The 24,842-nt window shown below is 64.3% G+C and overlaps 3 protein-coding genes across 20 annotated transcripts in view; 1 reads left to right on the top strand and 2 right to left on the bottom strand.

Moving 5' to 3' along the window:
* Positions 1–2,706: 2,706 nt before the first annotated feature.
* Positions 2,707–10,696, top strand: CHRNE (cholinergic receptor nicotinic epsilon subunit). Of its 9 annotated transcripts, none has more exons than XM_059380942.1 (12): positions 2,707–6,439; positions 6,644–6,786; positions 6,872–6,916; positions 7,026–7,135; positions 7,270–7,425; positions 7,522–7,622; positions 7,938–8,138; positions 8,213–8,327; positions 9,541–9,655; positions 9,747–9,933; positions 10,044–10,136; positions 10,214–10,693. In XM_059380942.1, exons 1-12 carry the CDS (start codon positions 6,394–6,396, stop codon positions 10,480–10,482), a joined length of 1,581 nt encoding a protein of 526 aa, XP_059236925.1. In that variant the 5' UTR covers positions 2,707–6,393; the 3' UTR covers positions 10,483–10,693. The 9 variants fall into 9 exon arrangements, 7 of the variants coding, with proteins under 7 accessions (XP_059236925.1, XP_059236919.1, XP_059236921.1 ...); XM_059380943.1 differs by having other exon boundaries at positions 2,713–6,439; positions 10,030–10,136; positions 10,235–10,484; XM_059380936.1 differs by having other exon boundaries at positions 6,872–7,425; positions 10,214–10,696.
* Positions 8,376–9,550, bottom strand: C16H17orf107 (chromosome 16 C17orf107 homolog). The gene is made up of 3 exons (XM_059380944.1): positions 9,356–9,550; positions 9,062–9,262; positions 8,376–8,946 (listed from the first exon to the last, which is right to left on the bottom strand). Exons 1-3 carry the CDS (start codon positions 9,443–9,445, stop codon positions 8,425–8,427), a joined length of 813 nt encoding a protein of 270 aa, XP_059236927.1. The 5' UTR covers positions 9,446–9,550; the 3' UTR covers positions 8,376–8,424.
* Positions 10,697–10,881: 185 nt separating the features above from the next.
* MINK1 (misshapen like kinase 1) overlaps positions 10,882–24,842 on the bottom strand; it is a 42,070-nt gene continuing 28,109 nt past the window's right edge. Inside the window, exons 3-34 of one of the 10 annotated variants that reach the window (XM_059380925.1) lie at positions 24,028–24,084; positions 23,816–23,941; positions 22,259–22,369; positions 21,911–22,001; positions 21,385–21,515; positions 21,090–21,144; positions 20,874–20,952; positions 20,487–20,662; positions 20,223–20,292; positions 19,802–20,015; positions 18,442–18,555; positions 17,912–17,998; positions 17,527–17,715; positions 17,219–17,392; positions 16,561–16,761; positions 16,074–16,159; positions 15,804–15,914; positions 15,561–15,670; positions 15,341–15,429; positions 15,119–15,142; positions 14,789–14,949; positions 14,413–14,515; positions 14,193–14,330; positions 13,987–14,095; positions 13,493–13,660; positions 13,251–13,394; positions 12,939–13,073; positions 12,724–12,824; positions 12,492–12,641; positions 12,249–12,408; positions 12,020–12,159; positions 10,882–11,718 (exon numbers count right to left, since the gene is read on the bottom strand). In XM_059380925.1, coding sequence (XP_059236908.1) covers positions 11,635–11,718; positions 12,020–12,159; positions 12,249–12,408; positions 12,492–12,641; positions 12,724–12,824; positions 12,939–13,073; positions 13,251–13,394; positions 13,493–13,660; positions 13,987–14,095; positions 14,193–14,330; positions 14,413–14,515; positions 14,789–14,949; positions 15,119–15,142; positions 15,341–15,429; positions 15,561–15,670; positions 15,804–15,914; positions 16,074–16,159; positions 16,561–16,761; positions 17,219–17,392; positions 17,527–17,715; positions 17,912–17,998; positions 18,442–18,555; positions 19,802–20,015; positions 20,223–20,292; positions 20,487–20,662; positions 20,874–20,952; positions 21,090–21,144; positions 21,385–21,515; positions 21,911–22,001; positions 22,259–22,369; positions 23,816–23,941; positions 24,028–24,084 — 3,888 coding nt within the window. In that variant the 3' untranslated portion in view covers positions 10,882–11,634. Of the gene's footprint in view, positions 11,719–12,019; positions 12,160–12,248; positions 12,409–12,491; positions 12,642–12,723; positions 12,825–12,938; positions 13,074–13,250; positions 13,395–13,492; positions 13,661–13,986; positions 14,096–14,192; positions 14,331–14,412; positions 14,516–14,788; positions 14,950–15,118; positions 15,143–15,340; positions 15,430–15,560; positions 15,671–15,803; positions 15,915–16,073; positions 16,160–16,560; positions 16,822–17,218; positions 17,393–17,526; positions 17,716–17,911; positions 17,999–18,441; positions 18,556–19,801; positions 20,016–20,222; positions 20,293–20,486; positions 20,663–20,873; positions 20,953–21,089; positions 21,145–21,384; positions 21,516–21,910; positions 22,002–22,258; positions 22,370–23,815; positions 23,942–24,027; positions 24,085–24,842 lie in introns of all 10 variants that reach the window. The other 9 variants (XM_059380923.1, XM_059380930.1, XM_059380924.1 and 6 more) reach the window with 9 other exon arrangements.

Raw genomic sequence — 24,842 nt, 5'->3', positions numbered from 1 at the left:
CCATTGAGCCACTCAGGTGCCCCCTATTTCAAAATCTTGTCCAACAAGCCTCTCTCCATGTTGACAACAGGATGGCTGACAAAATTAACAAATACAGGAATCTGTGTTCTTTGGTTTTACACCACAAGGAGAACATTGTTTAACTGTGGTCATAATTTCCCTTTAAAAAATCAGTTTTATTAAAAAAAAATCAGTTTTACATGCTATGAAATAGAAAAGATCAAACGAGGGGGTGCCCGGCGGGCTCAGTCGGTGGAGTGTGGCACCCTTGATCTCAGGGTCATGAGTTTGAGCCCATGTTGGGGGTAGAGATTCCTTAAAAATAAAATCTCTCTCTCTCTCTTTTTTTTAAAGATTTTATTTATTATTTGACAGAGAGAGAGAGAGCAGGAGCAGAGGAAGAAACAGATTCCCACTGAGCAGAGAGTCCGATGCAGGGCTCCATCCCAGGACCCTGGGATCATGACCTGAGCTGAAGGCAGAGGTTCACCCACTGAGCCACCCAGGCACCACCCCCGCCGCCCCCTGCCCCCTCGAGCAGAACTGAATCGTCCACCGTCACTGTATACCCACTTTCGCCACCGCTGACGTTGGCAGGAGAAACGTTTGTGATGACTAGTTCTCAGGAAGGGTCTTTTTCATGATCTCATCATGGGACTGAGGGGACTTTTGGAAGGAAAATACGGATGGGCAGGGAGATGAGACAAAAACCTTTCCCAAAACACATCCTGCGTGTCGCAGGTGTGCACCCATCACTGTGAGGAGGGACGATAGGAATTGTGCCTGTTTCGTGTCTTTCACAACCGTCATCCTCCACAGACATAGAAAAGACCCTCAAAACCCGCCCCCCGATGTCGGTGAGCAGACAGTCCCTGTTTGTATTTGATTGTTTAAAGGGTCTCTTCGGGGCGCCTGGGTGGCTCAGTGGGTTAAAGCCTCTGCCTTTGGCTTGGGTCGTGGTCCCGGGGTCCTGGGATCAAGCCCCGCATCGGGCTCTCTGCTCAGCGGGGAGCCTGCTTCCCCCTCTCTCTCTGCCTGCCTCCCTGCCTACTTGTGATCTCTGTCAAATAAATAAATTAAAAATCTTTAAAAAAAAAAAATCCATTGAAGGGTCTCTTCACTGTTAGGACGCCCAAGTCTGCTCCTGGAGCTAGTCCTCTGTGGAGCCCTGCAACAGTCTGTCTTATTTTTATTTATTTATTTATTTTAGACTTTTAGTCATAATTTACACAGAGAAACGCACCCACGGCCTTTTTAAAAGGCCGAGTCCCGCTGCTTCTCGTCCGAGCAGAGCAGGCACTGTGTGCAAGGAGCAGGGTCCCCGGTGGGGAGAGCCCGGGAGTCGGAGCTCCTCTGGGCTTCTCGCGTCCTGCCTGTGTGAGGATGGCCCGGCTCGGGACTTGGGGGGAACCGGGAATTCCTGGCAGTGGCGCTTCTCGGACTCGGAACCATCTTCTCCTGGGCTTTCGGAACCGTCAGCAGGATCCGTGTGGCAGTGTGCCTTCTCCCTCCGGAGCCCAGCCCACGATGTTCTAGAATGTTCCCTGGAATGCACCGTCCGTGTTTGGCTGATACTGAGACCTGCCCTCCCGCCTTCTCCCTCTGTTCTAGAGGAGAAGTGGGTTCCAGATGGCCTATAACCAGGCGGCCAGAGTGGACCCCTTCTCTCCTGCACTGGTGAGCCCCAACGACTCTTGTTTTCTCCCGTAGCCACGTGAGGGAAGAGGCAGGTCCTAGGGAGGGTGAGGGCGTCCTTCTGAGCTGGGGGGACCCCTGGCTGCGTCGGCCACCCCAGGTGCCCCTTTCTCTGCCTTCCCTCTCCCCGCTTCCTCTCCCATCTCTGACTCTCTCTCATTTTGGCCACTCCCTGCTAAAGATTTTTATTGTGAGTCTTCGTTCTCATCTCTTTCCTGAGGGACCAGCGGCCGTCCTGCTCTGGCCCGCGTTCCCCCCTGACCCTGGACCACCGCCCTCTCTGCACAGGCGTCTCTCCCTGGTCCCCATCGGTGCCCTCGAGGGGTGGCGCCCGGCAGCGCAGGCACCGCATGAGCCTTGGGCGGTATTCAGCGATGGAGGACATGACCCGTCCGTCTCAGTCTGTCGTTTGCTTGCCTTTGGGTTTAGGGTTTTGACCCTATAGGAACATTCTGTAGTTTTTCTTTCTCTTATGGCCGAACTTGGGGCTGCAGGGGAGGGAAGAAAGGCCTTCTGGCTTTCCGGTAGGGTTTTCTGGGTTTCGTATCCTATGCCCATTATCTGTCCCAGAGAGTGGCATTCGGGAGTTGAGGGTCTGCTGGTTATTTTGATGATGGGTTTTCTAGTTGTTACAACGGGATTTATCTGATTAAGGCTTCTTTTCCATATTAATGTACTATTTTATCTTCGGACTCTCATATACTGAACAGAAGAAACAGCTTGACCCTTTTCCTCAGCACGGGTCCATCCAAGTCAGGAGCCGTGGCTTTCATCTGCGGGTTTGGCAAAAATTTTTCAAGCTCGATGCTCTTCTGTCCTGGGGAGGACGTGAGGACAAGCGTTCTTGTCCTTGGTCCTGCGTGAATGGGGTCCATGCTTTTCTTGGAGAACAGTTTGACAAAAGGCAGCAACTTTGGGTTTTGTTTTCAAACACATGAACTTTTTTTTTTTTAAAGATTTTATTTATTTATTTGACAGAGATCATAAGTAGGTAGAGAGGCAGGCAGAGAGAGAGAGGAGGAAGCAGGCTCCTGCTGAGCAGAGAGCCCTATGCGGGGCTCCATCCCAGGACCCTGAGATCATGACCTGAGCGGAGGCAGCTGGCTCACTGACTGAGCCACGCGCCGCCTGGCGCCCTGTCCAACTGTTCTCTACGCACACCTGTACGGAGACGCACTAACGGTGAGGGAAAGCACCTGTCTCGGGCAGCGACCACACTCAGGTTTCAGGTCGGCTTGACCTGGCCTTGAGCTCACTCACTCACTCTCTCATTTCAGACCTTCCTTCCCACTCCTCAGGTCCTTGCTTTAGGCCTTTTTAGTGTTCCGTGTCCCACCATGTCCCTGACGCCCTCCTACTCTGCTCTCAAGGGCACCCACCCGTGCACCTCCCCCAGTGAGGTCCCTGCTCCATCCTGCAGGGCCGGGAAGTGCTCTATTCTGGGAGTGAGGGGCTTGCACCCACGCGAGAGCAAGTGGGATTGTGAATTCCCGTTTTCTCCGCTCGCTGTGACCGGACCTGCTGTGCCCCTGGGTTCTGGGGGTGGTGGGAGAGCTGCTGGGCGGCCAGAGGGCGCTGCTGGCCAGGGGCCTGGGGAGGGGTCCGTGGGAGAGCCTGTGCCCTCCCTGCATCTAAGGACAGCATGCGTTGCTTGCTTATGGTCAGAAGGATCTTTCCAGGTGCTGGGTTATGGGGCATTTTTGTTTTATGCTAGTTTACTGTTCTTCATGCTACTGTTGTTAAGCCAGAGGGGGACTGACTGGGGAGGTGCCTCATTCAAAGAAGTGCCAGCCAACCAGCCTGCGGGGGACAGCCAGGGCAGCCGGCCAGGGCTGGGGAGGCCAGAGGCCCTCTGTTGTCTGTGTCCCGGTGTGTCATGTCTCTCCCCGTGCAAGTGTGCGGTCCTGTGCCCCCACTCCCAGCAGAGCGCACCCCCTTCCTGAACCGTGGCTGGACATCGTCAGGGATGGACTTCCTCGGGCCGGGCTTGGGTCAGCGTCCCCCCCCCGGACCCGTCAACCCTGGCCAGAGGCTGGGAGTCTCTGAATGCCTGGTCAGTCTTCTGGGGTCCCCTGGCTGGAAAAGAAGGGACAGTGCTGGGCAGATGTTCCTTCATGTGCACGACTTACCTGTTCAGTGTTTGTCAAGTGCCTCTGATGTGTGCGGTTCTGGGCTTTGTGCCCCGAACACAGTAAACCAGCAAGCTCTCAGCGACCAGAGAATGTGGGTGCTAGCGAGGGGGATGGTGTAGGAAACGGGGCTATCTAGACACGGCTCTGGCTGACCCCTCTCTCCCTGTTGACAGAAAGAAGGGGGCTCTTCCTGCTGCGTGCAGGGAAGTCTCATCAGACCGGCCTGGGGTGTCTTGACTGTGAGGGGACCCATGGCTGAGAATCCGGGCCCAGCTGTGACAGGAGTGGGGGGCGGCCACTGCTCTGAGTTGGCGAAGGGAGTAGCTGCCTATTAGGCTGAGATCTCTGGGTCCAGGCTGGAGGTCAAGGCATCCCCAGGAAGACTGTTTTGTGGGGTGCTCACGAGAGAAACACAAAGCCAGGACACCTGGGTGGCTCAGTCGGTGAGGTGTCTGCCTTCGGCACAGATCGTGGTCTCAGGGTCCTGGGATTGAGCCCCGCATCAGGCTCCCTGCTCAGCGGGGAGCCTGCTTCTCCCTCTCACTCCCTCTCCGTGCTCTCTTTCAAATAAAATCTTAAAAAAATCCAAACACCACAAAAACACAAAGCCCAGATTCAAGTCAGGTGCCTGACCCCACACTGTGCAGGAAGCTTGCTGCCTCTGGCCGTCATCGTCCTGAGCAAACCAGCTCCGCTCTGTGCCCACCCCGGGACAGTCTCAGGCCAACCCCATGCTCCCTCATGTTCCCTGCTGCACCTGTGGCCCCAGGGCGTCAGGCGAGGGTGGGGTGGGTCAGTGGGATCAAGACCAAACTTCACCCCTGAAGAGAGCGGCTGCCGCCACCAGAAAGCTGAGCCCTTGCCCCAGAGGGTCTTACACAGGAGAGAGAAAAGTCAAGCAGCACGGAGCCCAAGCAGCACGGAGCAGAGCTGGGGTGGGAAAGGCGGGAGCGGTGCGTGGGTCCCCAGAGCTGCTTTGGCCTCCGACCTGGGTCCCGTCTGTCCAGCCCTCACGGAAGCCCCCCGCACACCTGGCCTGCAGAGCCACTTCTGGTAACACACGGAGGCCAAGTGACCCGGCGTCTCAGCGACCCTCTGACGGCACTGCTGTCCCCAAAGGCTGCTCCCTCCCGCTTTATCAGCTCTAGAACCTGAGCAGCCCGGCCAGCTCAGGGACCTTGGAGGGCGCATTCACGTCCGGTAAATCTCTGCATCTGTCACAGCCCTTGCGCAGCCATTGTTGCAAGGCCTTGCCCAGGCCCTGACGCGGGGCCCACAAAACAGGCACCAGCCCCGACCGGAGCCAGGAGACCTGCCAGCATGCACGGAGGTAAGCGGGGCCTAACTGGTCCACTCTGCGGGGCCGGAGGGGAGTGTGTGGAAGGACCGGCTTCAAGGACGCGTGGGAAATGGACAAGCCGCACGGACCCTCTGGCCTTTGGGATCTTGCTTGTGGCCCAGGTGCGAGGATGAGGGACCTCACAGGCCAAGAAAGAACACTCCAAAAGGACAGGTGTTTGGTGCAGTGTAACGGGAACACAGGTGCGCACGGTCGGTGAAACAAATCGCTCTGTCTCCCGCTTCCCCGCCCGCCTGCTTGGGCAGCTGCGGACCTGACCGGGGCCCTGTTTGGCACCTTTGGGACGGCGATGCCGGGCTTCCCGGATTCGTGTGAGGATGCGGCCGGCGCCAGACAGAAGGTGCAGAGCTCAGCACCTCCCACGGCATCAGGGAGTCCGGAGAGCTTCTTAAGCACACAAGATTCCTGGCATCCCCCTAACTCAGGGCTCTTTGGGGATGGAGCTTAGGAATTAGGATTTTAAGCAAGCACCTCAGATGATCAATTAGAGTCCTCTAAGGAGAAGAAATTAGAATTAGAGTCATCTAAGGAGATGAAAACGTCAGTTCAAGGGCGTTGGGGCAGGAAGCCGGCGTTCTCACGCGCGGCCACAAGGCGGCAGCAGGGAGGCCAGAAGCGGGTGTGGGCGCGAGGGGCGGGGAGTGGGCGCACCTAGGATACAGGCTGCTGGAGGCGGCGGGCCCTGGTGCCGCAGGGTCCCCCTGCCAGTTGGCCCGCTCCTGCCGAGTGCTCCCCTGAGGGCGCCTGTCTTATTACCAGGTCTTTGTGGGGACTTTGCCAGCACTGCTGTGACCCTGGCTGGGTGGGGGGTGGGGTGAAAACGTGTGCCACGGGAGTGAGAGGCAGCACGGGAGGTCACCTGCACTGGGCAGCTTCTCCAGGTACACCGGCGCTTGTTCAGAGCAGGGCTACCCATCTCCCACTGCCAAGCTTGTGGTTCCAGGTGCTCTGCAAGAACCTGCACCTGCCTCCCCCTTGCTCCCCAGCTTAAAAGGGTCGGGTCTGCGGCCAAACAGCAGGCAAAGGATGCTGGGACCAGGCAGCTGCTGGTGGGAGCGGCCAAGAGGTCTCTGGACGGGGGAAGAGGATTAGGTGACAGTCCCCTAACCCAGCCCGGAACTAACACCCCCGCCCGCCATCCCTCCCACACCCCAGCCTGCCCCCTGAAGCCTGTCGGAGCTCAGAATAACCCAAGGACCAGACGGGATGGCAGGGGCTCTGCTGGGCGCGCTGCTCCTCCTGCGGCTCCTGGGTACGGCTGGGGCTTGGTCCCACGCATGGGGGTAGGGACGCCCAGGGACGGGCCAAGATGAGAGACTGAGAAGCGGGCTCGGTGGCAGGCCAAGCACACAGCCTCAGGGGCACACTCGCAGTAGAGCCCCGTGCACACCCTGGGACAGCAGAGAGCCCCCCAGCCCCTGGTCCGCAGCGAGCCCACGGCTGGACCCCTCCCCAGGTGCCAGTGAGGGGGAGAACGAGGAGCTGCGTCTTTACCACCATCTCTTTGACAACTATGACCCCGAGTGCCGGCCTGTGAAGGAGCCTGAAGAGACAGTCACCATCACCCTCAAGGTCACCCTGACCAACCTCATCTCCCTTGTAAGACACCCCACCCCGGAGCCTGGAATTCCACTCCTGGCTCTGGACTCCCACTTCAACCGTCCTGACCCGCTCGTTTCTGCAGAACGAGAAAGAGGAGACCCTGACCACCAGCGTCTGGATCGGAATCGTGAGTCAGCTCTGGGGGGCAGCAGGAGGTCTCGACCCCCTCCCCCGAACTCCTGGCCGGCACAAGGTGGGAAATGCAGGGGACTTGTGCGACCGTCCTCACTCCTTAGGACTGGCAGGATTACCGACTCAACTACAGCAAGGACGATTTTGGGGGCGTGGAGACCCTGCGGGTGCCTTCAGAACTCGTCTGGCTCCCAGAGATTGTGCTGGAAAACAAGTGAGCATCGTTGGGTTGGGTTTGGTGGAAGGCGGTGGGGCCTGGAGCCTGGGGCTGCACCTGGCGGGGGCTGGGCTTGCTGGGAGGGCAGGGGGTGGCAGCCCGGCCGACGCCGGCTCTCTCGGGGTCCCTAGCATTGACGGCCAGTTCGGCGTGGCCTACGACGCCAACGTGCTGATCTACGAGGGCGGCTACGTGAGCTGGCTGCCCCCTGCCATCTACCGCAGCACCTGCGCCGTGGAGGTCACCTACTTCCCTTTCGACTGGCAGAACTGCTCGCTCGTCTTCCGGTGGGGCGAGCTGCTCAGAGGCGGAGGCGGGGGGTGTGATGACGGGACGGGGCGGGGGCGGGGAGCGGCACGGACACGCTGGCCCTGGCTCCGCAGCTCGCAGACCTACAATGCGGAAGAGGTGGACTTCGTCTTCGCGGTGGACGACGAGGGCGAAACCATCAGCAAGATCGACATCGACACCGAGGCCTACACAGGTGAGGCCTCCTCCTGCTCCGAAAACCCGCCCCTAGACCGTCTGCGTAGGGGACTCGCTGAGGGCGGTGGCCCCAGGCCATGGAGGCCGGGCAGCTGACCTTAACCTTGCCCCTCCACCGAAAGCACTGTCCACGGTGGCGCGGGACCGCCCCTTCCCGCCGGAACCACCTTCGCGCCGATGGCCCAGACCCCCCCCCCCCGAGGCCCCACCAGTCGGGGCGGGCCGGCCACACCTCCCCACCGCCCGCAGCCCCAGGTGTCACGGCCAGGTGTGCAGCCCGCGCCGGCTGACCGCGCCCCCGCCCCCTCCGCAGAGAACGGCGAGTGGGCCATCGACTTCTGCCCCGGGCTGATCCGCCGCCTGGACGGCGCCTCCCCAGGCGGCCCGGGGGTGGTCGATGTCATCTACACGCTCATCATCCGCCGGAAGCCGCTCTTCTACGTCATCAACATCATCGTGCCTTGCGTGCTCATCTCGGGCCTGGTGCTGCTCGCCTACTTCCTGCCGGCGCAGGGTAAGGGGCGGCGGGGGCCCGACCCCGGGTGCACGGCTAGCGGCGGGGCCTGCCTCACCGGGCGCTCCCTCCAGCCGGCGGCCAGAAGTGCACGGTGTCCATCAACGTCCTGCTGGCCCAGACAGTCTTCCTGTTCCTGATCGCGCAGAAGATCCCAGAAACGTCGCTGAGCGTCCCGATGCTGGGCAGGTGGCGGCGCGGCGCGGGACCCACGTGTGCGGGTGGGGCCGCGGGAGGGGTGGGGCCGCGGAGCCGCGGGGCGGGGCCAGGCGAGGCTGGGGCGGGGCTACGGCCGCGAGACACCGGGAGCCGCTCGGCCGTCTGGGCCCGCCTGGGCTTTATTCGAGCGTGGGGCGGAGCTGGGGCGGCGGCGGGTTCTCGGGTACCCTGTCCTCCGCACTGCTGCTGGATGCCACCTTGAGGTCCCCTGAGTATCTCTGCCGGGGGCAGGCCGGCTCAGTGCCCCCCACCAGCCCCGCCGCCCCCGGCCCCCAGCTCCTCCCCGCCTCCTTCCCCGTCCTGAACTCACCGGTCCCCCGGCCGCCCCGAGACCCAGCGGGCGCCCCCACGGCGGCAGGAGGGAGGTGGAACCCTGCAGGCCCCGCCCACACAGGCACAGCCACGCCCCCTGCAGCGCCAGGCGGGCCCCTGCGCCCGCCGCAGCCCCGGCTCTCTGAGCCCCCTTCCCTGCCGCCTGGGCTACCCGGGCCAGCGCTCCGCCCGGGTCCCCGGCGCCTGGGGCCGGGCCCGGGCTTCCGGCGTCGCCGTCCAGTCGCCGCACTTCCTGCTGGAGCCACAGGGCTGAGATCTGCGGTGGGGGTGCGGGAGTTGGCTGGGGCGCAGGGTCCTCTGCCGCCCCTTCCCCGCCGCCTCCCGCCCCTTCCACGCCGCCTCCCCGCCCCTCGGCAGCCCCCGCGCCCCACCTCGAACAAGGTGGCGCCGAAGCTCACGACGCTGGCCGCCGCCTCTTTCAGCACCAGCCCCAGAGTGGGCCTCGGGGCGGGTGGTCCCTGCGGCTCCCGCGGCTGGCGGGACTCGAGCTCCCGGAAACTCTGCTCCAGATACTCGTGGGCTGCGGCCACGGCGAGTTCCAGGGAGGACAGGAGCGGGGGCTGCAGGGCCACCTGGGCAAGGAGCGGGGGCGGCGGCGCCGGCGGGTCACCGGGCGGAGCTCCCAGGGGTGCCCGCCCCGGGCGGGGCCGCCGGCGGAGCCTCACCTCCGTGGAGCTGTGGAAGTGGTAGACCCACAGCAGGGTTTCCAGCGAGCTGGGGGTCCCCTCCATGGCCGCCGGCGGAAAGGGGGGCATCGGGGCCGCGCGCGCGCCGTCTGGCCCCGCTGGGGAAGAGCAGCCTCGCGGGCCGGGAGGGTCGTTTGTGAGGTCAAGCGCGGCGGGCTCCGCAGGTACCTCATCTTCGTCATGGTGGTTGCCACGGTCATCGTCATGAACTGCGTCATCGTGCTCAACGTGTCCCTGCGGACGCCCACCACGCACACCATGTCCCCTCGGCTGCGCCACGTAAACGCCGGGTGGGCAGGGGAGAGGCCCTGGTGGGCGGGGCAGGCGGCCAGGTGGGCGGGACCTAGAGCTCGCCCCGCCCCTCCGCCAGGTCCTGCTGGAGCTGCTGCCCCGCCTCCTGGGTTCGGGCGCGCCCCCCGAGGCTCCCCGGGCCACCTCACCGCCCAGGCGCGCTTCGTCTGTGGGCCTGCTGCTCCGGGCCGAGGAGCTGATACTGAAAAAGCCGCGGAGCGAGCTCGTGTTTGAGGGGCAGAGGCACCGGCACGGGGTCTGGACCGGTGAGCGGAGGGGAGCGCGCTGGCGGGCGCGTGTGGCGGGGCGGGCTCCCCAATGACCCGACCCTCCCCTCCCCTCCCTCCCGGACGCCCCACCAGCTGCCCTCTGCCAGAGCCTGGGCGCCGCCGCCCCCGAGGTCCGCTGCTGCGTGGACGCCGTGAACTTCGTGGCCGAGAGCACGCGGGACCAGGAGGCCTCCGGCGAGGTGGGACAGGCCTCTGGGTGGGAGAGGGCGTGTGGTGGCCTGGAGGACCCAAGTCCCTGGCGCCATGGGAGACGCAGCTCGTGTCCGCCCCTCCCCAGGAGGTGTCCGACTGGGTGCGCATGGGGAAGGCCCTGGACAACGTCTGCTTCTGGGCCGCCCTGGTGCTCTTCGGCGTGGGGTCCAGCCTCATCTTCCTCGGGGGCTACTTGAACCGAGTGCCCGAGCTGCCCTACCCGCCGTGCATGTAGACGGCGCCTCCCCGCACCCGTTTCTGGAGGAAACCGATTTTGAAAGCCGCGCTGCGGGCCCCTGCTGCGGTGCGGTCCTGTGCTCGCTGCGGCAATAAATCTGTGCCAACTTCCCCGGCTGTGCGCGGGCTCGTGTGGCTGAGTGCGCGCACCTGTAGAGGTCTGCCCCGCCAGGGTCGGGGGCAGAGCACCGTCCTCCGGAAACCACTCGCCACTCTTGCATCCAGCCTTGCCGACCCCCCAGTGTTACTGAGAGCGTAGGCCCTCGTGACCCTCTCTCCAGCCCTGGGAGCTGCTGTCTTTATCGGCAGAAAACGGCAGGACGGCCCTGGAAGCAGCTGGAACCTGGAAGCCGTGTGCCTCCCCTGGGGAGGGCGCAGGGCTCAGATGCCCCGAAGGCCCTAGGGCTAAGGGCCCCTGGGCCGCCCGCTCATCCCAGGCCTGCTGGCTTAACCGGGCTGGTTTCCGGGACTGGGAGAGAAGACAGGGGCCCTGGATGGTAGGAGCTGGTTGAATTGTCTTTATTAACAAACGGGATATCCAAGGCCACTACATTGAGGGGGGGCGGGGCAGGGCTACTTGCTGCTCACACTATATACAGAGGCAAGCAAGGGGGTGCAGGGGGGAGCGAGAGCTCCCCACTCCCTCCCTCCACCAGGGAAGGACAGAGGCTAGAAAGAAAAGTGGTTGGAAAGGGGGAAATGTTTTGGCTGGCGGGGGTCCCCCCTCCATTCCCTGGGGTTTGGGGGGAGGGGAATCATTAAAGTGCTTTCAGAAAATGAGGAAATGGTCCCTGCCCCTGGAGTGGCGGGCGACCCCCCTGAAACCTAGGGCCCAGTGACCCCCCCCCAGGGTCTGGTACATTCAAGGGGGGGAGCCGGCTCCCCTGACGTGCAAATGAAGGGGCCCAGGGCCCTGCCCGGTCAGCAGCAGTGGGGTACGGGTGCCCGCCCCGAGCACTCTCCTCGGAAGTGGAGAAAAGGGGGGTGGGGCTCGGCCCTCTGGATTCCTGATAAGGGGAAGCCGTGCCTCTCCCTGGAATTGGGACAGGCACAGTTTTGGGGAGAGAACAAACGGGGGTGGGGTGGGGGGGGGAAAGAAACAGGATGGTCACGTGATCACAAAAGCATCAGGGGTCAGAGGTCACGTTCCCAGCAGGCTCCAGTGAATCAAACCAGTCAAAAGCAAAAGCCCAGGGAGGGGAAAGGAGGGCGGCCTGGGGGGGTCCGGCTGCGGAGGTGGCTGTCCCGTCACCAGTTCATGATGCAGTTCCGGTTCAGTGTCATGAAGTAAACCTGGCTGCTGCCCCCAGAGCGGACTGAGGCGAAGAACACCTGTGGGGTAGGAGAGGTCAGGAAGGATGGGGACGCCTGCGGGCTAGGAGAGGTCAGGACGGATGGGGGCCGGGGGGTGGTGGGGACTAACTGCGAGCCGCAGGAGAGGGGGACAGCTGGAAACTGCAGAATTTAGTCTTAGCGTGCCCCCCCACCCCCAGAGGCAGAGCTGCTTGGGAAGAGGGCAGCCCCAGTGATGGTTGGGGGAGGGAAGGAGACTGTGATGCAGGCCCCCAGAAGACCCCACGGCGACACCCCCTGCACCGAGTCCGACGGCAGGGGCAGGACCAGGGGCTCCCACCTTGTCATTCCGCTCGCACAGGAACTTGAGCCTCTGGGCCCGTTTGTGCATGAAGACGCCGTCCAGGTGGCCCGTCTCCACCGAGCGGATCTCAATGGCTTTCTCGCCCCAGCCCATGATCTGGTTGGAGCAGATGTAGGCTGGGGGAGAAGGGCAGGAGGGCCAGTGAGTGGGCTGCAGCAGTGGCTGAGGGCCCGGGGGGCGGCCCAGGGGCAGGCGCCTCGCTCACCCACGGAGGTGGGCATCTCTCCCCACTGCAGCACCACGTCCTTAATGATCCGCCCATAGGTGTTCACGTAGACGCCCTCGTCCTCGTAGCAGAGCAGCATCTCCATGCCGTCGGTGTCGGGGAGGAAGATAATGGCGTGGGGCGTGATCTGGCTCTGGATCTGGGGGCGAGCGGGCTTGCTGCAGGCCACGCCCCGCACCCCCAGGGCCCACTGCTCCCCGCACTAAGCCCCGCCCAGCTTACGTGCACGGGGATGTAGATGTCGTAGCTGTTCCCCGAGTCCACGTCCACCGCATGGAAGCCGGCGCTGGAGCCATAGATGACCTTGAGCCGCTGACCCTCTTCGACGGTCAGGTCGACCAGCAGAGGGCGGTGAGGGAGGTCGGCGAAGGACTGTGGACGGGAGAGGGGCTCAGGGGCTGCGGCTGGGCCGCTGTGGCCCCACTGGGCGGATGGGGGCCGGTGGCGGGGCTACCTTGAAGGCCATGAACTTGTGGTAGGGCTTGGGAGCCCAGGCGTACACCTCCACGGAGCTCTTCAGGGCGATGACCAGGAACTTAATGCGCTCGTATTTCACTGAGGGCAGGGCAGAGGAGGGTTGGGTCCCGCAGGTCTGTCACTGAGTGCCTGGCCCCATCGCCGGGCCATGCCGCCCAGGCCCCCAGGGCCGCCCCGCGGTGACCTCCTCACCCACGCGGTAGTGCCCGCAGCCCTCCATGTCCCCCACGGTGGTCCAGCCCTGCTTCTTCTCCACATCCGGGTCGTTGTGCAGAATCTTGTTCCGGAGCCAAGACAGGTAATAAACCCGCAGTTTGTTCCTTTTCCCTGAGGGCGGACACACAGGCCCTCACCAGCTGTCCAGCACCGGCCTCCTGCCCACTCCGACCGCCGTCAGCCACACCCCACGGCAGCGTCAGGGGAGGCCCCACCTCCTCCCAGGCTGCAGATGGGACAGCACAGGGGTCCCTGCGCCTGGCCCCAAGAGCGCCGCGCCCCGCACACCTGAGATGGTGATGAGCAGGTTGAGACCTTCTAGCACGTCCATTTGCTGGAAGCGCCGCCGCCCGATGAGCCCGTACACCTTGCCCTGGCCACTGCGGTCCAGCAGCATCAGGCCGTTCTCCGTGCCCACCAGCAGGTTGACACCTGTGACGGGAGCTGGTGAGCGGGTCACCAGCAGCCCGTCCTCCCAGGCTGCGAGCACAGGGGCACGCCGCCCCCCCTCTCCCCTGTCCCCGGCTCACCCCAAAGGGCCGCACAGAGGATCTCTGAATTGAACCGCTTCTTGTACTTCCGAATCTCAGGGGTCTCGCTGTGGGCACGGGTGTTGGTGGGGTTCACGTTGACCACGGACCCTTTCCGGACGTCGTACTGGAGCTGATCCAGCCGGCCACCCTCTCCCCCTACCAGGGCTGCCGGAAAGAGAAGAGAAAGGGGAGGAGGGCTGCAGCCTCCTCCCCCCAACCCTCCCCACCCACCCCTGCATTTGGTGGTGGGGGGCTCCTCTGCATACTCAGCAGGACAGGGGAAGGGTGGAGAAAGAAGGTGCAGGGAGGAGTCGAAAGTGGGCAGAAGGCCCAGCAAAATCCCCATCCTATCCCTCAGGCTCCCCAGCTGCCTCTGTCCCCGGCAGGCGCTCAGGCCCAAGTGCAGGCCCAGCAGCTCAGGAAAGCCACACCACCAGTGCCCAGCCTGTGCCCTCCCCCTGGCCTCAAGCCACATCTCCTCCCATCCTCACCTGTGATGGGGATGGTGTCCCCACTGCCTCCGGGCTGGTAGACCCCTAGGTCCACAAACATGGTGAATGAGCTCTTGCCAGGGGCCTTTACCAGCCCACGAGACTGGTACTGTGGGGGTGGGGCAGCGGTCAGGCAAACGCTCAAGACCCGGACCCCACACCCCTGCCCACAGCCCCACGCCCCGGGGCTACATCTGCCCACTTACATCGCTGCCTCCGTCCTTCGAGGGGGGGCTTTGGCCTTTGCCACTCTCCGTGGGCGAGTGGCTGGGCTGGACAACGTCGGGAAGGTTGGTGTAGCCATTGCTGTCCGCGTGTAGCAGGCCGCGCTCCTCCTCGGGGGTCTAAGGAACAGAGGGAAGGGAGCCAGTGCCGGGCCGGAGGCAGGGGGCACTGCAGGAGCAGGGAAGAAGGGGGACCACTCACGCGCTGGACCACCATGGTGCCGCCCCCATAGGGGGTCTGGGTCCCGGCCATCTCCTCCACGTCGTGGACCACCATGGTGCTGACACTGTCGGTGTCTCCGTCGCTGCCGTGGGAGACAGGATGGCCGTCAGCCCCCAGCTCCAGCCTGCTGCGAGGAGCCCGCCAGGGATGGAGGGCCAGCGCCCTCCCCTCCAGTGGACACTGCCCCGTGGGGGTTGGGGGTGCTGGCACCTGGGGGAGGCCCGCCCTCCACTGACAGAGCAGTGGGAGACAAGTGGGTACACCAGCCCAGATCCCCTTCTCCAGAGACCGGAAAACCCAGGATCCCCCAATCTAGGAGATGGGGAGCCTGCCTTCCCCCAGGGTGCCCCCATACCGGGCCCCGGGGGTATCTCTGCTCCCCTCGGAGGGCTCGCCGTTGCTTTCCTCCTCATCTTCACTGCTTTCGACCTCCTCACTGGAGGATGAGTAGTCCATGGCCTTCTTGGGAGGCCGCGGGGCCTCGTCTAGGGCTCGCTCTTTCAACAGCACGAAATCCTGCAGGGGTGGGGGGAGGAGGGACCCATAAGGAAGGGGGGGGGGGAGGGGGGGGGCGGGTAAGAAGAAAGCCGGAGAGGGGGGGGGGGGGGGGGGGGGGGGGGGGGGGTAAGAAGAAAGCCAGAGAAGGGGCAGGCACAGGGGCTCCCAAGCAGGCCTCATCACTGACCTCACCGATGGCACGCTTATAGCTCTGGGTGGGGCCGCGGGGGCCGCAGGGCAGCGGGAGGAGCAGAGAGAGGTGGAGAGAGATCAGTAGCCGAGAAGCGCGGCCCATAGTCCCTTGGCACCAGGTGGCAGAGGGCCCAGCCCGGGGCTCCTGGGGGCCCTGAGGCCCCAAGCCCCCCCCCCCCACAAGCAGGCGGGTCTGTGGCCGCTGCCCAGGACTTACTGCTGGCCGGCCTGGCCGGGAGCGGTGGTCCTCGGGCTTGGCTTTGTTCCCGGGGGAGAGCACGGGGGAGCTGTCCAGTTTGGAGGAGGCTGCACAGGGCAGGGCAGGAGAAGGGAGGTCACAGACCCCTGCTCACCCTCAGTGACTCACAGCCAACTGGGCCCGAGGTAGGGTCCCCCCACAGTGTCCGGGTGGGCCCCAGAGCTGGGCCAGGCCATACCTCCCACGCGGTTCCGCTCCAGCGAGCCGGCCTGTGGGAGGTGCCCGTGAGACAGAAGGGCACCTTCCGGTCGCTCCCAGCCAGGGTCGCTCCTCCTGAGGTCGGGGTTGCTGTGGGAGGGCAGAGGCCGGTCAGGGAGCCCTGCCCAGGACTCCAGCGTAGCGCCGCAGTGCAGAGAGCCACCACCAGGGGGCAGCCCGTGGCCGCAGTGAGGGTGAGACTTGGGGGGGGCAACTCCATTACCTACAGGCGTTGGGCGGGCCAGGGGGCTGAGCAGGGGGCCCTGGAGGCTTGGGGGTGCCCCGCTCTGCCCGCCTTTGCAGATAGATTTGCCAGGCGGAGTTGCTGCGAGGTCTGTGGAGGGAGCACAGGGGTGCCCGGGGGGCGGGGCAGGGGGTGCTGAGGTGACTGGGGTGGGGCTGGCCCACCCCTGAGCGGGTGACCTGGCAACCTCCCCCGTGCCCCCCCAGCCCCTCGCCCCAGGGCCACCATGCATCCTCCCCCGGGGGCTACCTGGCGCGGACAGCCTGAGCGGGCCGGGTCCCTCCGGCCCCACTGGTGTTGAGGGCAGCAGCGATGGAGGAGGTCCTCTGAGGCACCTGCAGGGGACCGGGGTGGGGGGTGGTGAGTGCAGTGCATCCTCCACTTGGCCGGTGTTCTCCCTGGCTTTCAGGGACCCGCCAGCCGAGGTCAGGGACGCTCACGGATCTTCCACAGTCGTGAAACTGGGACTCCAGCCCCGCAAGTCTGCCCCTGCAGCTCCCCGAATGCCACGGGCGTGCTTCGGGTCCCTCACTCAGCCCTAGGAGCAGGGACGTGGTCCCAGAGCAGGCAGGTTGCCTGCTCCGGCCTGGAGGCTCGCAGGACAGGGTCCAGGGCGGGCGCATGGCCTTTCTCTTCCCTTCCAGCCCTGAACCCCGTTTCCACCGGGCCTGCTCCCCAGAGTTCCTCCTTTTCCTTCCCATTTCTCCTCTTTCCTGTCCAGTGGCACGGCCCTTACCTTGGGTGGGGCCTCAGAATCCGGCCGGACCCAGGCTGGGGGGCTCGGGCTGGGGCCAGGCCCTTCGGAGGTGGGATCTGAGTTCTGGCGGATGACGGCTCCTCGGGCGCTGGGCGTGGCACTGGGCGTGGGGATGGCAGGGTCGGGCTCATGGGCGGCTGGGAAGGCAGCCAGGTTTCGGGTGGGTTGGTCCTGCAGGGACTGGGATCGGGGTACAGGCGCTGCATATGGCTTCAGTGGGACCCGGTGCGCCACCAGGCTCTGCAGGGAAAGACCAGGGAGGGTGGGCTGCCCGCTCTGTGGCGCATCCCCACCCGGGAGCAGGGCCTGGGCTGGGAGGAAGCTGTGAGGAGAGCCTCTGGCTTCCAAGTGTCCACTGGAGGAGAGGGGCTGTGGAAGCCCAAGAACAGGGAACAGGGCCAGACTCATGCAGAGGCAGGCAGGTGGCTGTCTTTGCCCCTGTACCCCGAGATCTGTGACCCCTGGCTGAGAGTGTGCATGTGTGCGCACACGTGTTTGTGTGCGTGCACACATGTGCTTGTATGTGCACGTGTGCCTGTTTGTACATGCACGTGTGTGTTTGCATGTGTGGGTGCCACAGCTGTGCAGAGGGAGGCACCCATATGTGCGCATGAACACAGACTGGGGCAAGGCTCACCTTGTGCGGTCCCTCCTGGGGCTCCACCGGCCTCTGCATAGGAGGGGTTTGGGAAAGGGGGCCTGGGGGCCCAGGGGCGGCCTGGGGGAGGGGGGTCTCGGGCCCCGTGCTGCCTGGCTTGGTCTTGGCCAAGGGGGAGTTCTGCTGCTTGTTCATCCTCGTTCTCTCCTCCACCTGTGGCGCGAAAGGAGGCCCTGGGGATGCCGGCTTCGCTTCCCAGTCCTTGGAGCACAGGCCCTCTGCCCCCGTCCCTCACCCGGTGCCGAGCTCCCTGTTCCCCAAGCCTGCCAGGGCGCTGTGGCCCGTACCTCCCGGGCCCAAGCCGGCTTGTCGGCGGCAGCGACGCCGCGGCCGTAGTGATAGAGCGGCTTCCTGTCCGCGGGCAGGCCCTGCTGCTGCTGCTGCTGGAGGGACTTGAGGTAGGCGTGCTCCTGCTGCAGCTGCCGCTGGAGCCGCTCCGACTGCCGCTGCTCCTCCAGCTGCTTCCGCTTGTACTCCTGGGCCCGAGGGGAGGGAGAGCGGCTCAGCAGCGCGGCCTGGGCCGAGGCAGGCAGGCCCTCTCTCTGGCCAACCGAGACGCGGGGTCTTCCCCCGGCGCCGGGCCGGACCCCCTGCCCTGCGGTGTCCCCATCCCACTCCAGCACAGAGGCTCCGCAGCCGCTGCTTCCCAGAGGAAGCCGGGGACCCCGTTACCAGCAGCAGGGCCTGTTCCTGGAGCAGCTGTTGCTGGAGGATCTCGAGCTGTCGCTGCTCCTCCTCTAGCCTGTGACGGATATACTCCTGGGGGGGCGGGGGGGAGCAAAGGGCAAGGGGGAGAGGCGGGGGGCGGCGGCATACGAGGACGGGATCGGTGGGGTGAGGATGAGGAGAGCGGGCAGCGTCCGGAGAGAGACAGATGGGGGGGCATGAGCCCCAGGAGGGTGGGCGATGAGGAGGAAGCCGGGGTGGAGGGCCCGTGAGGGGCGGAGCGCAGGCGCAGGGGTGAGGTGTCAAGGACGAGGCAGAGATGGGGAATGAAGGCGCAGAGACAGGAGGAAGGCAGGAGCCAGGGTGGGGGTTGAAGGGTGGGAGAAAACAGAGAGAGAGTGAAGCTGGAAAAGACAGGAATCTAGGGGACAGGAAAGACGGGGCAGGGCATTGTGGTGCAGGGGAGGCAGGCGGCAGGAGCAGAGGGGAGGCGGGCAGGGAAGGGGTGAGTCTGGTGTGCGCTGGGGGCGCTGTACCTGCTCGCGCTCCGCCTGCCGCCGCTCCTCCTCCCGCCGCAGGGCCTGCATGTCCTCCAGCCGCTGCTGCTCCTTCTCCTGCAGCTTCCGCTGCTCCCGCTCCCGCCGCTGTTGCTATGGGCGGGAAGAGGCGCTCTTCAGGCCTGCGCTGGACACCCAGCCTGCTTCTGGCGCCTGCCAGGAAGGGGAACCCTGCCCGACAGTGCAGGGAGGCCTTCTCCCTGGGGCTTGGGCTGCGGCGCTGGGCGACTGACGCCCCTAGGGGCCACCGTGGATGACGCTTTCCCTGTCCACTCGTGCACGAAGCCAGCCACGCAACGGCAGCCAGGTGCCCAGGAGCTAGACGCCCAGACCCTGGCTCCTCACCTGGCTGCCAGCGGCACATAGTGGGCCGCAGGGACAGCCTCTGGCCACAAGAGGGCGGCAGGTACCCACGCAGAAGCACCAGGTCCAGGCCCGGCAGCCGGGGTGGCCCCTTGTGTCCACACTAGAGAGGAGGCCTCCCGAGAGGTCCCTCCAGCCCCGGAGCTCCCTGTGCCCTGCCTGGCCCCAGCCTGTGCGTCGGCTGCCGGGAACGTGCGCCCCCTACCCCGAGGCCGGCTCCTGCCAGTCCTTAGCTAAGGGGCGGTTTTGGGGGGCAGCCGACCGGTATCGCCTGCGACTTAGACGGTTTTCTTAAGTCTGGCTCTCCGCGAACTTGGAGGTCACATCACCATTTCGACAGAAATGCCGACGCTGAGGCCGTGTTCACACCGTCTTCCTCAGCCCGTCCCTCCGCAGAATAAAGGCATCTGAGCACGAGTGCTTACGGATGCCTGCTTTCTAAACCGATCTAAAATACGCCGCCACTTAAATGCGCCTCTCTAGGGGGCGCCTCGGTGGCTCAATGGGTTAAAGCCTCTGCCTTTGGCTCAGGTCATGATCTCAGGGTTCTGGGATCCAGCCCTGCATCGAGCCCTGCATCGGGCTCTCTGCTCGGCGGGGAGCATGCTTCCCCCCATTCTCTGCATACTTGTGATCTTTCTCTCTCTGCTAAATAAATAAATAAATAAAATCTTTTTAAAAAATCTTAAAAAAAATTTTTTTTTAAATGCGCCCTTCTATTAACTCAGAGGTCTTTCTCCCACCCACCGCAATAAGTGTTTTCTAGCAAATCTAAGCCAAACAACCGAAAACAAAGGAGGATCTCGGGAAGGGATTTCCAGATCAGAACTGAAAGCTGCTGCGCCAGAAGCCCAGGGCACTGGAGGGCACGCAGGGACAATGGGGACTGGCCTGTCCATGCAGAAGGCGCCCCCTGTGAGGCCGGGGCCTCCCCCACCCGCTGGCCGGCAGGGCACCCCCACCCACCCACCCGCACCTCCTCCACGCGCCGCCGCTCCTCCTTCTGCTCCTCGATGCGGCGCTGGCGCTGGTGCAGCAGGTGCTGGATGTGTGCCTCAGGGTCGCGCTGCTGCTGGAGCTGCTGCTGCTGCAACTGCTGCTTCACGGCCTCCGAGTTGCTCTTGTTCTCCTGCTGCAGCCGCAGGAATTCCCGGCGCAGCGTGGACTCCCCGGGCACATTCATGATGGAGCTGGGGGGTGGGGGGGTCAGGGCATGCACGGGGTGGGGGGTTGGGGAGACTCCACCGCCGCCCCCACCCCCACAATCCTTGTCCCCCTCTCTCAGTCCCCCCACTCCTCCAACATCCAGGCCAGGTTCTCTGTCCCCGACCCCAGACCGGGGCCCCCCCACACCCACAAGTACGGCTGCCCCCCCCTCAGCCGGGGCTGGGGCCCACCTGGGCTCGCCTTCCTCTCCGTGGCTGTCGTCCTCCTCCTCGCTGCCGCTGTACTCATACTCGGTCTCCTCTGCAGGGGGAGGCCACTGCTGTTCCTTGGCCTGGCGCCCCAGACCCCACCCCCGGCTAAGGAACCTTCCGCAGGGGTGAGCAGCACAGGCCGTGAGGGGGTGCACAGGGCTCCTGGGCGTGGCAGGACTGGGCTCCAGGGGGAGTTGGGGTGGGGCGGCTTAGGAGGGCCTCCCCACCGGCCGGCCGGCCTACCCTTCTCCCCTCGCTTCTTCCGGGAGCGGTCTATGTGGTCCTTGAGCTGGATGCGGACCTGGCGTTCAGTGGGCTGGTCGCGGATGAAGGGGAACTTGAGCAGCTGCTCTGTAGGCGGGCGGCTCAGGTACGTCTTGATAAGACATGTGTCGATGAAGTCGGTGAACTTCTTAGACCTGGAAGGTAAGGGGGCTCACGCTGGGAGGGGCCCCCCGGAAGCGGGGGGCAGGTCACAGGCCAGAGAGAGAGATCCTCCATCCAAAAGCCATCTCGGTTTCCCTCGGGTCTTCTCCACATCCCAAGCCTGGTCCGGCCCCCAGCCCTCTGTGGTGCAGACCCTCACCGGGCATAGGGGTGAAGGCAGGGGGGCCTGGTCCAGGGACCTACCATTTCTTGGACTTGAGTCTGGGGGGTGGGTTCCGTGGGATGAGGAAGAGGGCTCGCATGGGGTGCATGTCGCACAGAGCTGGCACATGGGGGGGGGACACACCATGAGTCCCTCTCGCAGCCCTGCTCAGATCCCCAAGCAGTCCCTCCCACCACGACCTCCGTGACCCCCCCACAGCCCTCTAGGGCTCCCTCCACTCCTGGGTCCACACTTACGGGGGGCCCCCTCTGCCATCTCGATGGCTGTGATTCCTAGAGACCAAATGTCACTCTGCAGAGGGAAGGAGGAACAGGAGCATGTTCCTGATGGCCCTCTGTGCCCACCATCCCGGCCTTGTCAGGGCCACTTCCTGGGCTCCAGCTGACCCCACCCCTCACCACAGGCACAGCACCGCACCTTCACCGTGACACCCGGGCTGTCTGAGCCTCTGCCCCCATCTTCAGTCTGCCCGCCACCCCATCCCCATCCCACCATTGGCTGCCTCTGTGCAGCCCGCCCCCTGCTCCATACCCGGTAATCGTAGGTGGCGTCGGGGTTCTCGTCACAGGCGATGACCTCTGGGGCCATCCAGTAGGGGGTCCCGATGAAAGTGTTCCGCCTGCCCACGGTGCGGTCCAGCTGGGCACTCACCCCGAAATCCACTGGGAAGACACAGGGCGGGGTTCGTCCTGGGGGTCTTGGCGCTGGCAGGTGCATGCCCCAGAGGCAGCGGAAGCCCTTGCCCACCCAGACATTCCTGGACACCTCCGCTACCCCGTCCACATCCTGAGGAGCCTGACCTAATGTTCTTGCATCTGGGGGGACAACCATTGTGAAAGGGCCAAGGGCCAGGCAGGAGGGGCCAAAGCATCCCATCTCCCGTGAGGGACCTGCACAGCACCTGGGATGCAGATGTCCGGGTGGGGGCAGGGGACACTTCTGCACCAATTCCCAGCAGGGGGAAGGGCCTCACAGGGGAGGAGACAGGACAGGCCCAGAGCAAGACCTGGAGGTCAGAGTGCCCCACCCGCCACCCACCGGGAATGAACTGCCATACCTAGCTTGACCTCGGCATTCTCTGTCAGCAGCACGTTCTGCCCCTTGATGTCCCGATGGATCACCTTGTGAGCGTGGAGATGGGCCAGACCCTGGGGCGGGAGGGAGGGGGAGCTCAACCCCGGCGTCAGAGGGTACGGCCACCGGAGGAGAGGGGCACAGAGGGCTGGGCTGAAGGGGCAGCCCCCACGTGACCCGGGAGCGTCCTCAGAGGAGGGGCCCCTGGAGAAGGCCCAGCAGTTGCAAGGTGGCAGGGACAGTGCCAGGAGGCTGTGCCCCCTGCTGCTGGAGGGTTCTGCAGGGTGGGCTGGGTGTCCCTGCCCCGACCGCCGGGGCCCCGGGTGCTCACCCGCAGGATCTCCCGGCAGATGTAGGCGATGCAGTCTTCCTTCAGGGCGTTCCCCTTCGTGTTCTTTACCAGGTCCGTCACGGAGCCTGCGCCGCAGAACTCCATCACCAGCTGCGGCACCAGGCCGGGGAAGAGCATCCATCAGGAAGGGCCTCCATGCCCCCATCCCCGACCCCTGCAGGAGGGCCAGAGGCCTCGGGGCCACAAGTGGGGTGAGCCAGGGAGATGAGAAGGCCATGCATGTGGGGCTGAGGGAGGCGGTCCAGGCCCCAAGCAGGAGCCCGAGGAACCCCAAAAACTAGACAGAAAGAAGTGACTGTGTGCGTTTTCCTCGGGGACTGCCCTAGGCTTTCGTCTGGATCCTGCGGGGACCCCCAGCCCAAAACCACAGGGGCAGCCCCGGAGCGCGGGCTGGCAAACTTTGGCCTGCCAGCCAAGACTGGTTTTCACATTTCTAAACAGTTGGAAAAAATCAAACTAAGAATCCTATAAAATTGGGAGTTGGAATGTCCTAAGTCAAGGCTAATGGGACCCAGTCACACTCCTGTCCCCATTCACATGCACACTGCCCGTGGCTGTTTTGGGGCCCAGAGGCCACTGTGAGCAGCTATCACAGACTGTAGGGTCCACAGAGCCCCAGACACCGGCTGCCTGGCCTTCATGGCCAGCCCAGAGGCATGGCAGGGAATAAGAACGGTTCTCCAGGCCTGCTGGAGAAGTAGCAGCAGGCAGGGCAGGCCAGCAAGCTGCAGGAGGGGTCCTGGGGACACCCCTGCACGGGCCGCGGAGGCCAGGCCGCCTGCACCCTGGGGATCTGGAGGCCGGTCGCCGTGTTCCTCCACACAGCCCATGCAGAAAAAGGCCGCTGGGGACGTGTACACGTGCAAATGCAGCGACAGTAATCTGTGGTCCCGCTTCTGGGCCCCTCCCCCACACAGGCCCAGGATGGGGGGGGGTGCAGTACGTCCAGCAGGGGGCACCCCGGGTAGGGCCTACGGGGACCATGACGCACACCCGTGTGCAGAGTGCACAGGAGGTGCTTGGGAAGCACATGTCTGTGGCTGGCGGTGGGGGGGAGCCCCTGCTGAGCCCTGGGCCCGCAGCCACGGTCTCTGGCGCGCTCCCTGGGTGCTGGGCTGCGGAGCAGGAAGGGCAAGGCCGGGGAATGGCGGGCCTGGCCGGGAGGGCAGTGACTCTCGGGAGAGAATCTGGGGGAGGCCCAAAGGAGCCACAGCAAGCTCTGGATGAAGGAATCATCCAGAAGGGCTTGTGCTCTCCAGGAGGGTCCGACCTCGGCCTCCACGCAGTTTTTGGGGCTGTGGATCCCCATGGAGCTGGGCAAGGAAGCAGGACAGACGGACTCACCTCCTGCCCCAGCCCCTGTTCAGGGAGGATGCAGGCGAACCCCAGGACCCTGGAGAGGCTGGCAAGAGGCTGCAGCGTGTGTATAGAGAGGCAGGGGGGCAGGGAGGCCATGTGCATGGGAAGAGGGCTGGGGGCCTGCGCTGGTGTGCGGCTGGGCCTGGAGGCAGGGAGGGCTGCAGAGGGCCGGCTCACCCAGAGCTGGTCGTCGTTCCCGGGCGGGCTCTTCTTGATGAAGGCCCCGTAGTAGGTGGCAATGTTGCGGTGGTGCGAGTACTTCTTCAGCATGTTGATCTCCTGTTTGATCTCCTCCTCCTCGTCCTGGGAGGACAGGATGGCTGAACCCAAGCCCACCCCCTTGCCCACCTCGGTGTCCCTGCCTGTCCCCCACCCCCGTCGCTCCCTACCTCCGTGACGTCCATGACCTTGATGGCAGCCAGCTGCCCAGTCTTGACATGCCGACCCTGTGGGGCAGAGAGCCGAACGCGGAGGCTCTGAGTCTATGTCTGGGGACACGTGATTCTGGGACAGGCTGTGCCTTCTGGCTGTTTTTGGTCTTAGAAAGTGTCCCCGTGGTGACGAGACACTCCATCTATGGGTGCGTCACAGAGGCAGGCAGAAGCCCCTCAGAACAACTACGGGGCCCAGACTCCAAGTGCGAAGTTGGATTGAAACGACGGGTCCGCTCTGCCCCCTAAACAGCTCAGGGAGGCGTGTGGGAGTCACCTCTGTCCCGGGCCACCCAGTTTGAAGAGCAGGGGGTGAGACAGGTCCTCCCCCGCCTTGGGGGGGTGGTTGGGGGAGGGGTTCCGCCTCTCTAGCAGCTTCTATGCCAGTCCCACAGCCTCGTGCTTTCAGGAAGCCTTTCCCAGAATCGCCCCCTTCCAAGGCTTTTTATTATTACCAGCAGGAAAGAATAAAGACAAAGCTGGGATTTGAGGGAACTCGTGGACACCCAGAAAGTGGATCAGCCTGCTGATGCCCCACCGCTAGTGCTAATGGGAAGGAACTTCTAGAATATGTCCCTGCCATTCTCTCTCCTCTCCCCTCATCCCTCTGACATTCCTCCAGGAGCCATCCCAGCCTGGGACAGGGGAGTCCAGGCTTCCTGGGAAAGAGCAGGGAGCTGGGGGAGGGACGGTCAGCCCCTCCCATCATTCTTGTCTTCAGCAGTCATTCAAGACCCCAAGCCCAGAGCAGCAGCAGAACACAGCTACTATTT

The sequence above is a fragment of the Mustela nigripes genome, chromosome 16 (assembly GCF_022355385.1).
Source record: "Mustela nigripes isolate SB6536 chromosome 16, MUSNIG.SB6536, whole genome shotgun sequence".
NCBI lineage: Eukaryota > Metazoa > Chordata > Mammalia > Carnivora > Mustelidae > Mustela > Mustela nigripes.
The sequence above is the reverse complement of the archived record's forward strand: the minus strand, read 5'-3'. Positions and strand labels throughout refer to the sequence as shown.

Bases quoted from the DNA above. Each gene is read 5' to 3' on its own strand.
- C16H17orf107 (XM_059380944.1), bottom strand. From the start codon at position 9,445: ATGCCCCCCTTTCCGCCGGCGGCCATGGAGGGGACCCCCAGCTCGCTG. The intron at 9,263-9,355 runs GTGAGGCTCCGC...CTCCTTGCCCAG, and splicing joins ACTTCCACAGCTCCACGGAG to GTGGCCCTGCAGCCCCCGCT. The intron at 8,947-9,061 runs GTGGGGCGCGGG...CCCCCACCGCAG, and splicing joins TCGGCGCCACCTTGTTCGAG to ATCTCAGCCCTGTGGCTCCA.
- CHRNE (XM_059380936.1), top strand. From the start codon at position 6,394: ATGGCAGGGGCTCTGCTGGGCGCGCTGCTCCTCCTGCGGCTCCTGG. The intron at 7,623-7,937 runs GTGAGGCCTCCT...CCCCCTCCGCAG, and splicing joins CGACACCGAGGCCTACACAG to AGAACGGCGAGTGGGCCATC. The intron at 8,328-9,540 runs GTGGCGGCGCGG...CGGGCTCCGCAG, and splicing joins AGCGTCCCGATGCTGGGCAG to GTACCTCATCTTCGTCATGG.